The 13,901-nt window shown below is 44.6% G+C and overlaps 1 protein-coding gene across 7 annotated transcripts in view; it reads left to right on the top strand.

Annotated features, from left to right (window-relative positions):
• The window catches only part of LOC112260417 (partitioning defective 3 homolog), a 251,869-nt gene that overhangs the window by 106,913 nt on the left and 131,055 nt on the right, over nt 1-13,901 (top strand). For all 7 annotated transcript variants that reach the window (XM_024435500.2, XM_024435501.2, XM_024435497.2 and 4 more), the window contains one exon: nt 2,369-2,512. In XM_024435500.2, the coding sequence (XP_024291268.1) occupies nt 2,369-2,512 (144 nt within the window). The remainder of the gene's footprint in view (nt 1-2,368; nt 2,513-13,901) is intronic.

Below are 13,901 nucleotides of genomic sequence, written 5' to 3'. Positions count from 1 at the left end.
TCCTCGGGGTTTCACCTGCCATATCAGTTCTGTTATACTCAGACATCATTTTAACAGTTTTAGAAACTTTAGAGTGTTTTCTATCCAAATCTAATTATATGCAGATCCTAGCTTCTGAGTCTGAGTAACAGGCAGTTTACTTTGGGCACGCCTTTCATCCGGACATGAAAATACTGCCCCCTACCCAAGATAGGTTAAGAAGGCAGAGCATTGTTTTATTATAGACAGACTTCTCCCCATATTAGCTACTTCTACATCAATATGTTTTCACCATGACAGTTTACAATCTTGCGTTACTCCATGCAGTTTAGTCATCTCAACTTGCTCAATTTCCACATAATTCATTTTAAGATTTAGTTGAGGTTTAGGGTTTCGTGAGTGTTTTGTTCTTTTAGTTTTAGTAAAATTTGGTGTTAACTTATTCCTTGCCACCTATTCTAAAACTAACTGCAGCTCTTTGTTTCATGTTGCAGTCATTTCAGCCGCTGTAGCTGACGTGTATAGTGTTGAGTCATCCGCATACATAGACACTCTGGCTTTACTCAAATTCAGTGGCATGTCGTTAGTAAAAATTTTAAAAAGCAAGGGGCCTAAACAGCTTCCCTGGGTAATTCCTGTTCTAACTGGATTTTATTTGAGAGGCTTCCATTAAATAACACCCTCTGTGTTCTGTTAGACAAGTAACTCTTTATCCACATTATAGCAGGTGGTGAAAAGCCATAACACATATATTTTTCCAGCAGCAGACTATGATCGATAATGTCAACAAGACAGCCCCCACAATCATTTTATCATCAATTTCTCTCAGCCAATCACCAGTCATTTGTGTAAGTGCTGTTCTTGTTGAGTGTTCTTCCCTATAAACAAATTCTGTTGTCAATTTGTTTACTGTGAAATAGCATTTTGTATGGTCAAACACAATTTTTCCCAGAGGTTTTCTAAGGGTTGGTAACAGGCTGATTGGTCAGCTATTTGAGCCAGTAAATGGGGCTTTACTATTCTTGGGTAGCGGAATAACGTTAGTTTCCCTCCAGACCTGAGGGCACACGCTCTCTTGTAGGCTTAAATTTACGTTTTGGCAAATAAGGGTGGCTTGGAGTTGCCAAAAGGCATCTATAGACTCTCAGATCATGAGAAAAAATATTATCTTGTCTGATGAAACCAAGCTTGAACTCTGGTCTGAATTGCAAGCGTTACGTCTGGAGTAAAACTGGCACCATCCCTACGGTGAAGCATGGTGGTGGCATCATCATGCTGTGGGGATGTTTTTCAGCAGCTGGGACCGGGAGACTAGTCAGGATCAAGGGAAAGATAAACGGAGAAAAGTACAGCGATCATTGATGAAAATCTGCTCCAATGCGCTCAGGACCTCTGACTGGGACAAAGGTTCAACTTCCAACAGGACAACGACCTAAGCACACAGCCGAGACGACGCATGAGTGGCTTCGGGACGAGTCTCAATGTCCTTGAGTGACCCAGCCAGAGCCCAGACTTGATCTTGATCAAACATCTCTGGAGAGACCTGAAAATAGCCTTGCTGCGACTCTCCCCATCCAACCTGACAGAGCTTGAGAGGATCTGCAGAGAAGAATGGCACACCTGTATTTGAGGAGTTTCTGCCAATCTTGTAGCGTCATACCCGAGAAGACTTGATGCTGTAATCGCAGCTAAAGGTGCTTCAACAAAGTACTGATTACAGGGTCTGAATACTTGTAAATGTGATATGAAAAAAATCTAAAAACCTGTTTTTGCTTTGTCATTATGCGGTTTTGTGTGTAGATTGATGTGGGGGGGAAACTATTTAATCCATTTTAGAATCAGACTGTAACGTAGCAAAATGCAGAAAAGGTCAAAGGGGTATGAACACTTTCCAAATCCACTGAAAAGGGAATAGGGTGACATTTGGGACGTAGACTATGCCATTGATGTACCCACTTCTTTAACATATTCCTTCTGGTGTGTGTGTGCGTCATATTTGTCATGGAGCTGAGAGATACTTCCTGGAAGTTGTAGTACGCTCCCCTGGTCATGACAAATGAGCCAGTAATATTCTACAACAATACAACCTGCTATGTTTAATTTAAATGTGTGCAGTCGGTAGGTAGCCTGGTCCCAGGATGTTATCCTGAAGGTTTAAATCATTGAGATCCATAGTAGAGGTCATTATACTTAGACTGAAAGGTGGATATTGAGCACTTGCAATGTGCCATCTATACTGTGTCTAAAGCCTGTATCTTGAAGGAATGGTTTCCCAGACATGGGTTAAGCCTAGGATAATCTCCATTGAAAATGTTATTTTTTTAGGAATGATAGGAATAATCTGGGAAACCTTCCCCTTAGAGTCTTCCTTGTTCCTGTGTCTGTTCAGGGTAATGGTCCGGACACGTACCGTAGTCTCCCCCGGGATGCAGGCACGTGTGCCAACCAGAGAGAGTTCCAGAGAGAGACGGCCCGCTCCTCCTTGAGCGCCAACCACCCCATGGTAGACCGCTGGCTGGAGAGACGGGAGCAGGTAGAACCACACTCACACACACACCAGCGTGCATGCACAAGACCCACACGCGGACACACACACAACCATACACGCACAAGACCCACACGCGGACACACACACAACCATACATGCACAAGACCCACACGCGGACACACACACACACAACCATACATGCACAAGACACACGCGGACACACACACACTGCACATGTCACGCAACCTGGTATTACCAGCCACATTTTACATGACAGACATGTGAGTAATCATCTCTAAGCATCATCTCACAGGCCTGTGTTACAAGACCTGTTGTATTTTCACCAGACATCCAGACTTCAGACATGTGTCTCAAATGGCACCCTATTTCCTGCACTACTTTTGACCAGAGGCCTAAATGGGGCCCCGGCAGAGGCCTAGATGGACCCTGGTCAAAAGTAGTGCACTTTAAAGGTAATAGAGTATGACTTTGGGCAGATACTTGGTAGAGCAGGTTGAAAGGGAGAAGGAAGGAGTAAAAGGTCTATTTGTCAGCCTGTAAAGATTAACGACACAGGTAAAGACTTCTCCCTCTCCCCTGCCTCTGTTCTCCCCTGCCTCTGTTCTCCCCTGCCTCTGCTCTCCCCTGCCTCTGCTCTCCCCTGCCTCTGCTCTCCCCTGCCTCTGCTCTCCCCTGCCTCTGCTCTCCCTCTGCCTGCCTCTCTCTGCTCTCCCCTGCCTCTCTCTGCTCTCCCCTGCCTCTGCTCTCCCCTGCCTCTGCCTCTGCTCTCCCCTGCCTCTCTCTCCCCCTCTGCTCTCCCCTGCCTCTGCTCTCCCCTGCCTCTGCTCTCCCCTGCCTCTGCTCTCCCCTGCCTCTGCTCTCCCCTGCCTCTGCTCTCCCCTGCCTCTGCTCTCCCCTGCCTCTGCTCTCCCCTGCCTCTGCTCTCCCCTGCCTCTGCTCTCCCCTGCTCTGCCTCTGCTCTCCGCTGCCTCTGCTCCCCTGCCTCTGCTCTCCCTGCCCCTGCCTCTGCCTCTGCTCTCCCCTGCCTCTGCTCTCCCCTGCCTCTGCTCTCCCCTGCCTCTGCCTCAGCCTCTGCTCTCCCCAGCCTCTGTTCTCCCCTGCCTCTGTTCTCCCCTGCCTCTGCTCTCCGCCCTCTGCCTCTGCCTCTGCTCTCCGCTGCCTCTGCTCTCCGCTGCCTCTGCTCTCCCCTGCCTCTGCCTCTGCCTCTCTCTCCGCTGCCTCTGCTCTCCGCTGCCTCTGCTCTCCGCTGCCTCTGCTCTCCCTGCCTCTGCTCTCCCCTGCCTCTGTTCTCCGCTGCCTCTGTTCTCTGCCTCTGTTCTCCCCTGCCTCTGTTCTCCCCTGCCTCTGCTCTCCGCTGCCTCTGTTCTCCGCTGCCTCTGTTCTCCCCTGCCTCTGTTCTCCGCTGCCTCTGTTCTCCGCTGCCTCTGCTCTCCGCTGCCTCTGCTCTCCGCTGCCTCTGCTCTCCGCTGCCTCTGCTCTCCCCTGCCTCTGCTCTCCACTGCCCCTCCTCTCCCCTGCCCCTCCTCTCCGCTGCCCCTCCTCTCCGCTGCCCCTCCTCTCCATGTGAACCACTGCATTAGCTGACAGAATGAGTTCAGCAGTTCATCCGTCTGTGGGCGGCTGGGCTGCTCTGGAGCAGCTACGCTGATGATGACGGGTTGGGGTTTGTCCCAAATAACACCCTATTCCTTACATAGTGCACTACTTTTGACCAGCCCTTCTTAAAATAAGTGCACTATGTAGGGAATAGGGTGCCATTTGCGACATGGCCTGGGATGTTTCTCATATAATGGTGGTGATCATCATGTAACTCTTTCTCTCGACCAATCACTCCTTTTATGCTTGGTGACATGAGTGGGATATGAGCTGATATTAAAAGGACATTTGGCGCGATGAAGGATTTAGTCACTCAATTACCCTGACCGAGGAATTTATATCCTACAGCAACAGATGTTTGGAGGTCTGTGTTGCATAGAGCTGTAGTAGACATCACTGTAATGGGCCACATAGACTGTGTCCCCAAATTACTCCCTTGTGCACTACTTTTTACCAGGGTCCTTAGGTCAAAAGTAGTGTACTGCATAGGGAAAAGGCTTCCATTTGGGAAGCATCCATTGTCTCTGCTTTGTCTCACTGTTGTAAGTGCTCGTTCAGATTCTTCTGAAGGGGAGGGAGGAATGGAGGGATGACGCAACTCTATTATAAGATGAGAAATATCTTGTTTGTCCAGTGATGGAACGCCCTGAAAGTCATGACACCATCGGGGTTCAACAAAAATATATTCTGCCGATATATCTGAGGTCATTGAAGTTGAGAGAGTGTTCGGAGAACTCAACCTGATGGCTTGTGAAGTGAATCCTAAGACTTGAACCTTTATCACCCACCCTGGCAACAGGTACTGTAGCTATGGCAACAAGAGAGCGCAGAGGTGTGTGCTCAGAGATCTGTCATGTGTTTTAATGAGCCACAGCTGGCAGCACGGGAGCATGGGAGGGTAATGACCACCTCTCTCTCACACGGAGGGAGGGAGGGAAGGTAATGACTAACTCTCTCTCACACGGAGGGAGGGTAATGACCACCTCTCTCTCACATTGAGGGAGGGAGGGAAACCTGATGGTGGACTGCATGGAGAAAACACTATATTTGTGTGTGTTTCTGTGATCTTATACAGTGGGGCAAAAAAGTATTTAGTCAGCCACCAATTGTGCAAGTTCTCCCACTTAAAAAGATGAGAGAGGCCTGTACTTTTCATCATAGGTACATTTCAACTATGACAGACAAAATAAGAAAAAAAATCCAGAAAATCACATTGTAGGATTTTTTATGAATTTATTTGCAAATTATGGTGGAAAATAAGTATTGGGGTCATAAGCCTATACATATGTATAAGCTCTAACATGCGTATGGCTGTTTTGAATGAATCAACACCTTAGAAAGCGCTGTCCATTTTGTTGTGTTAGGCTTTGAAACAACATCCACAATAACCATGTTTTATACTGTTTCAACCTGTTGTTGAACTTCTTTCTTCAAATCAATCACAGTGAGCTGAGTTTTAAAAGCACCATACTGTTATGATGTGATTTTTGATTGTATTTGCATTGATGTCAGAGTGGTAAGAGGAACAATAGAGCCCTGAGTACCAGACCATTAGGACCTAATGGAGGAAGAACAGAGCCCTGATTACCAGGCCATTAGGACGTAATGGAGGAAGAACAGCCCTGAGTACCAGACCATTAGGACCTAATGGAGGAAGAACAGAGCCCTGAGTACCAGGCTTTAGGACCTAATGGAGGAAGAACAGAGCCCTGAGTACCAGACCATTAGGACCTAATGGAGGAAGAACAGAGCCCTGATTACCAGGCCATTAGGACCTAATGGAGGAAGAACAGAGCCCTGATTACCAGGCCATTAGGACGTAATGGAGGAAGAACAGCCCTGAGTACCAGACCATTAGGACCTAATGGAGGAAGAACAGAGCCCTGAGTACCAGGCTTTAGGACCTAATGGAGGAAGAACAGAGCCCTGAGTACCAGGCTTTAGGACCTAATGGAGGAAGAACAGAGCCCTGAGTACCAGGCCATTAGGACCTGATGGAAGAACAACAGAGCCCTGAGTACCAGACCATTATGACCTGATGGAGGGAAAATAGAGCCCTGAGTACCAGGCCATTAGGACCTGATGGGGGGTAATGCAGTCGGTAATACAGTCACCACAACTGTACTAATTCAGATCCTCAAAAAGTTCTACAGCTGCACCGTCGAGAGCATCCTGACTGGTTGCATCACTGCCTGGTATAGCAACTGCTCAGACTCCGAACGCAAGGCACTACAGAGGGTAGTGTACATCACTGGGGCCAAGCTTCCTGCCATCCAGGACCTCTATACCAGGCTGTGTCAGAGGAAGGCCCTAAAAATTGGCAGACTCCAGCCACCCTCGTCATAGACTGTTCTCTCTGGTACTGCACGACAAGCGGTACCGGAGCGCCAAGACTAGGTCCAAGAGGCTTCTAAACTGCTTCTTCCTGCAAGCCATAAGACTCCTGAACAGCTAATCAAATGCCTACACAGAGTATTTGCATTGCCCCCCCTTTTATGCTGCTGCTACTCTGTTTAATATCTATGTATAGTCACTTTACCTCTACCGACATGTACTTATCTCAACAAACACATTGACTCTGTACCGGTACCCCCTGTATATAGTCTCGCTACTGTTATTTTACTGCTGCTCTTTAATTATTTGTTACTTTTATTTTTTATTAAATAATTTTTCTTGACTGTATTGTTGTTTAAGGGCTTGTAAGTAAGCATTTTACTGTAAGGTTTACTACACCTGTTGTATTTGGCACATGTGACAAAGAACATTTGAATTGAGAGAAAGCAGTTGCTTCGCGGTATTTCTACCTGTCAGACAGCAGAGGCAGCAGCTCCGTAGAGGTGAGAGGCAGCAGCTCCGTAGAGGTGAGAGATGATGACTTGGAATTAAATGATAGTCATCAAAATAAATATTTTATTAAAGTAATGTGAATAAATGATGGTTAAAAAGTGATAAGCAGTAATGCGCTAACAATACTTTAATTCATTGTTTTATTCTGTGTGACAGCATTCAACCCACATAATGCATTTAATGTAAAAAAATAACAGAAATCGAAAACCGTGATTATTTTTTTAATAATCGAAACGAAACCAACCTCAAAAAGCACTAATCGCTAAGCACTAATAATGGTTGATCCCTGGCTGTGACCTTACTCTCCGAGGGAGTCTCAGGGGAGTGGGATATGCAAAAACCAAATTTCCATTTCCCCATATACTGTACAAGTTACACACTTGTACAAATGTGAAACAGGACAAATACTGTATAAGCCTCCCCCTATTTGACACACACGCTTTATCACAGCATCACAGGTTTGTACTGTGTAGAGTGGAGCCACCCTGAAGCATGCCTCGGGCTCCCTCCCAGCCCTCTACCTGCAGATGAGAGGATATGCCTGGCAAGACAACCTTCCCCTCATTACTCTGAGCTTTAGCTATCTACTCCAGCGCGCGCACACACACACGAGCTGGAACTAGCGAGCAGGGGCCAGGGACATATACTGCTGTGCTTAATTGGCTTTTTTAGGTGGGAGAATCTCTCTTCTCATTTTCTCTCCTGTATCCTGTTGGCCACCGTAATTGGAATGCGTTCTAAATGAATGAACGAATGAGCCCTAGCCTGGCCTCAATTCTCACTTCTAGCAGTATTGTCTGAGGTTGGCTTGGATGTGCTTGGTTGTCCTAGGGCTGCATATGCCTCACACAGCTCCTGAATTCACATTACACTTGTATCCATGTCAGGAGAAAAGATACCACCATCCATTCCATGGATTTTTTTTACCTTGAATCATCATTTTTTGCTTTCTCTCCTTCTAAGATATTTTCTGTCCGGTATGTCCCTGTCCATTGTGTGTATCCATGTTCTTTGTCATGGTTAGACTTGGATCTGTGCATTACTAAACCACAGGGGAGAAGAAGCCTGTGGATACGGTTAGGAGCCGCTAGCTAGGGTCCCTCCAGCGCTCCCTGATTTCCTGCGCACTACAACAAAGATGAGGAAGTCCCTCAGGTGGCGGTGGAGCCCAACTGAGCCTACAGTCGCCTGGTTTAGTATGATAAATCATGTAAACCCAAGCAGTAGAGCCATAAATCATGTCTGGTGGAGCTGCTTCTGGAGGATGTGCTTCTAGATTCCTTGTTGCTAGCGGTGGAGGTATGTTTGTATGAGGCTTAATAAGACGGCTGAGTGCGAGTGGTCCACCTCTTGTCTTGGCCACTGGGGACCACAGCTCCATAAGCCCATAGAGATGACTAGAGCGCTCCTCTCCATAGAAATGACTGGAGCGCTCCTCTCCGTAGAGATGACTAGAGTGCTCCTCTCCATGAGCCTCACCAGCAGGTGCTGCTGTGGCCGCAGGACTGGGGACAGGTACTGTATGGGTAACCTGGTGACCGTCACTCACTGTGTAACCCTCAGTCTCTTTTTTCATTTCCCCTCTCTCTCGCTCACTCACTCACAACATCTCACTGTCTCTCCATCTCGCTGTCTCTCTCCTCTCGCTCTCTTTGTGTTTCCTCCGTGCTGCATCTTGCCCCCCTTGCTTTTTTTCTCCCTCAAATAGGACCTCTCCTTTCCTACCCACCTCTTATCTCCCTTCTCTCCATGGCTACACCGACCGTACTAGCATCACTCTCATGTTCTGTCTCATCTGTATCTCTCTCCTTTCTTCTTTTCTCTCTCTGTGATCTTTGTTCTCTTTTGTTTTAATGTGACAGAGAGCTGCCTGCTGGCGCTGACATCCCGCTGAGAGAGATGAGGAGTTGAGAGGCTCAGGGTGCCTCTCTAGCAAGGAAAAGCACCTGGGAATGCTTCTCTCCCAGAGGCATTGTACATATTGTTGCATAATTCAACCCCACAAACCGCTAATTACAAGGAAAATGTACCCTTGCTTATACAACCTCGTTAGAAATTGATACTCTGTAAAAGTCTGCAAGACTTCCAACAACCGTTCTTCAGATTTGTCATTAGCAATATCTGAATGAGGGAAAAGGACAGCCTTAAATGTGAACAGGGGGAGTGAGAGAATATGTCCATTATCGCTTTGTGGTTTAAACATGAGTGTAGCGCTATCAAAGGTAGCGCCAGGACCGGAACAACATGCCATCCATATCATTAGAAATCCTACCCGCTTTGAGGCGATGCAGTGCCCTGGCATGATACCACTTAGTGTGTAACACCGATAGGAAAAACTCTGCTTGCCATTCTATCCTTCAGATTTCCATTCTTATGAGAGCATTATCAGTCGTTTGGCCCTTTGTCAGACTGTGACTCTGCACAGATGAGACGAGCCCAGTGATCTGTGTATGCGTCCCACACGACAGGCCCAAATGATGGGTTGTGTCCAAAATGGCACCCTATTCCCTTTTATAGTGATCCATAGGGCTATGGGCAAAATCAAATGTTATTGGTCGCATAGACATTTAGCAGGTGTGATGTTCCAATGTACCGATCCTGTGCCGGTGTTGTTACACGTGGTCTGCCACTGCGAGGGCGATCAGCTGTCCGTGCTGTCTCCCTGTAGCGCTGTCTTAGGCGTCTCACAGTGCGGACATTGCAATTTATTGCCCTGGCCACATCTGCAGTCCTCATGCCTCCTTGCAGCATGCCTAAGGCACGTTCACACAGATGAGCAGGAACCCTGGGCGTCTTTCTTTTGGTGTTTTTCAGAGTCAGTAGAAAGGCCTCTTTAGTGTCCCAAGTTTCCATAACTGTGACTTTAATTGCCTACCGTCTGTAAGCTGTTAGTGTCTTAACGACCGTTCCACAGGTGCGTGTTCATTAATTGTTTATGGTTCATTGAACAAGCATGGGAAACAGTGTTTAAACACTTTACAATGAAGACGTGAAATAATTGGGATTTTTACTTATCTTTGAAAGACAGGGTCCTGAAAAAGAGCTATTTCTTTTTTTGCTGAGTTTATATATATATATATATATATATATATATATATATATATATATATATATATATATATATATATATATATATATATATATATATATATATATATATATATATACACATATATATTTATATATATATATATATATATATATATATATATATATATATATATATATATATATGTATGTACACACACACATATATATATATATATATATATATATATATATATATATATATATATATATATGTGTGTGTGTGTACATACATATATATATATATATATATATACACATATATATTTATATATATATATATATATATATATATATATATATATATATATATATATATATATGTATGTACACACACACACATATATATATATATATATATATATATATATATATATATATATATATATATATATATATGTGTGTGTGTGTACATACATATATATATATATATATATACATATATATATATATACACATATATATATATATACACATATATATATATGTGTGTGTGTGTACATATATATATGTACACACACACACATATATATATATATGTGTATATATATATATATATATACACATATATATATATATATATATACACATATATATATATATATATATACATATATATATATATACACACACACACACACACACACACACACACACACACACACACACACACACACACACACACACACACACACACACACACACACACACACACACACACACAGTGGGGCAAAAAGTATTTAATCAGCCACCAATTGTGCAAGTTCTCCCACTTAAAAAGATGAGAGGCCTGTAATTTTCATCATAGGTACACATCAACTATGACAGACAAATTGAGAGAAAAAAATCCAGAAAATCACATTGTAGGATTTTTAATGAATTTATTTGCAACTGGAAACACTTATCTCCCTCACTAGCTTTAAGCACCAACTGTCAGAGCAGCTCACAGATTACTGCACCTGTACATAGCCCACCTATAATTTAGCCCAAACAACTACCTCTTTCCCTACTGTATTTATTTTGCTCCTTTGCATCCCATTATTTTTATTTCTACTTTGCACATCCTTCCACTGCAAATCTACCATTCCAGTGTTTTACTTGCTATATTGTATTTACTTTGCCACCATGGCCTTTTTTCGCCTTTACCTCCCTTATCTCACCTCATTTGCTCACATCGTATATAGACTTGTTTCTACTGTATTATTGACTGTATGTTTGTTTTACTCCATGTGTAACTCTGTGTCGAACTGCTTTGCTTTATCTTGGCCAGGTCACAATTGTAAATGAGAACTTGTTCTCAACTTGCCTACCTGGTTAAATAAAGGTGAAATAAATAAATAAATATACAGCAAGAGTTGAATAGGATGGCATTGACTTGAATACATTATATGCAGTACATATGAAATGGGTAAAACAGTATGTAAACATTGTTGAAGTAACCGGTGTTCCATTATTAAAGTGACCAGTGTTCCATGTCTATGTACATAGGGCAGCAGCCTCTAAGGTGCAGGGATGAGTAACCGGGTGACAATGACTAAGTTCAAAGCAGGGTACTGGGTGGACGACTGGGTGGACGCTGGCTAGTGACTGCTATTTAACAGTCTAATGGGCTTTAGATAGATGCTGTTTGTCAGTCTCTCGGTCCCATCTTTAATGCACCTCTACTGACCTCGCCTTCTGGGTGATAGCGGGGTGCTTGATGATCTCCTTGGCCTTCCTCGACCGTGCAGTTGCCTTACCCAGGCGGTTGTTACAGCCCAACATAATGCTCTCAATGGTGCATCTGTAAAAATGAGTGAGGGTCTTTGTGGCCAATCTGGATTTCTTCTACCTCCTGAGGTTGAGGAGGCGCTGTTGCACCTTCTTCACCGCACTATGTGTATGGTGGACCAATTCAGATTGTCAGTGATGTGTACGCCGAGGAACTTGAAGCTTTTCACCTTCTCCACTGCAGCCTTGTTGATGTGGATGGGTGGCGTGCTCTGCTCGGTTGTCTCCTGAAGTCCACAATCGGCTCCTTCGTTTTGTTGACGTTGAGGGAGAGGTTATATTCCTCGCATCTCTCCGCCAGGGCCCTTACCTCCTCCCTCATCATTGTTGGTAATCAGGCCTACAACTGTTGTGTCATCTGCAAACTTGATGATTGATGTGGAGTTGTGCGTGGCCACACAGTCATGGGTAAACAGTGAGTACAGGAGGGGGCTGAGCATGCATCCTTGTGGAGCCCCTGCGTTGAGGGTCAGCGTAGTGGAGATGTTGTTTCCCTACCTTCACCACATGGGGGTGTCCAGGACCCAGTTGCACAGGGCAGGGTTCATACCCAGTTCCCTGAGCTTAATGATGAGCTTGGGAAGGTACTATGGTGTTGAAGGCTGAGCTATAGTCAACGAACAGCATTCTTTCATAGGTATTCCTCTTGTCCAGATGAGAGATGGTGATTGCATCATCTGTGGATCTGCTGTGGGTCTAGGGTGACAGGTAAGGTGGAGATGATATTATCCTTAACTAGCCTCTCAAAGCACTTCATGATGACAGAAGTGAGTGTTACAGGGCGTTAGTCATTTAGTTGCTTTCTTGGGTACAGGAACAATGGTGGACATCTTGAAGTAAGTGGAGACAGCAGACTGGGATAGGGAGAGATTGAATATGTCTGTAAACACTCCAGCCAGCTGGCCTGCACATGCTCTGAGGATGCGGCTAGGGATGCCGTCTGGGCCGGCAGTCTTGTAAGGGTTAACACGCTTATATGAGTTACTCACGTCGGCCACGAAGAACGAGAGCTCAAAGTCCTCGGGAGCGGCCTGTGTCGGCGGCACTGTGTTATCCTCAGTGGCTTCTCTGGGATAGGTGGGACGGTAGTGTCCCACCTGGCCAACATCCAGTGAAAATGCAGAGCGCCAAATTAAACTTTCATGAAATCACACATGCAATACACCAAATTTAAAGCTACACTTGTTGTTAATCGAGTCAACGTGTCAGATTTCAAAAAGGCTTTACAAACTACGCTATTATCTGAGGACAGCAACCCAACTACAAACATGACTACAAAATATGCGCAACATGACTACAAAATATCTCATACATTACCTGTAATCTTTGTCCAAACATTTCAAACAACTTTCCTAATACAACTTTAGATATTTTTTAACGGAAATAATTGATACAATTTAAGACCGGATAAACTGCGTTCAATACCGGGGGAAAATAAAGTGTAGCGAGCTTTCAGGTCATGCGCCTCTAACGAATAGTACACTTCTCTCTACCCTCGTTCTGAACAGTGCTACTTCTTCATTTCTCAAAGGAAAAACCTCAACCAATTTCTAAAGATTGTTGACATCCAGTGGAAGTGATAGGAACTGCAAGCAAGTCCCTTAGTAATCTGGATTCCCCATTGGATAGAGTGACCTAAAAAAAAACAATTCTGAATGGTTTGTCCTCTGGGTTTTGCCTGCCAAATATGTTCTGTTATACTCACAGACATCATTCAAACAGTTTTAGAAATTTCTGAGTGTTTTCTATCCAAATCTACTAATATGCATATCTTAGCTTCTGGGCCTGAGTTGTAGGCAGTTTACTTTGGACACGCTTTTAATCCAGACGTGTAAATACTGCCCCCTATCCCAAAGAAGTTTTTTAACTTGTCCGGTAGCAAGACGTCGGTGTCTTGCTACCGGAACCGTGTTCTAAGTAGTGCACTATGTATGGAATAAGATGCCATTTGGGACGCATCCTTGCTGAACTCTCCTGACCTATATCTCCTTAAGCACAGCTGTGTGCATCATCACCAGCCATAGACATGTACAGGAAGCCAGTGTAGACAAAACTAACGCAGGGTTATAAAACCCTCTGTTAGAGCTGTTGGATTGGCTCTTGACGGAAAGTT

This window comes from Oncorhynchus tshawytscha, linkage group LG10 (assembly GCF_018296145.1).
Source record: "Oncorhynchus tshawytscha isolate Ot180627B linkage group LG10, Otsh_v2.0, whole genome shotgun sequence".
NCBI lineage: Eukaryota > Metazoa > Chordata > Actinopteri > Salmoniformes > Salmonidae > Oncorhynchus > Oncorhynchus tshawytscha.
This window is presented reverse-complemented; position numbering and strand designations above follow the sequence as displayed.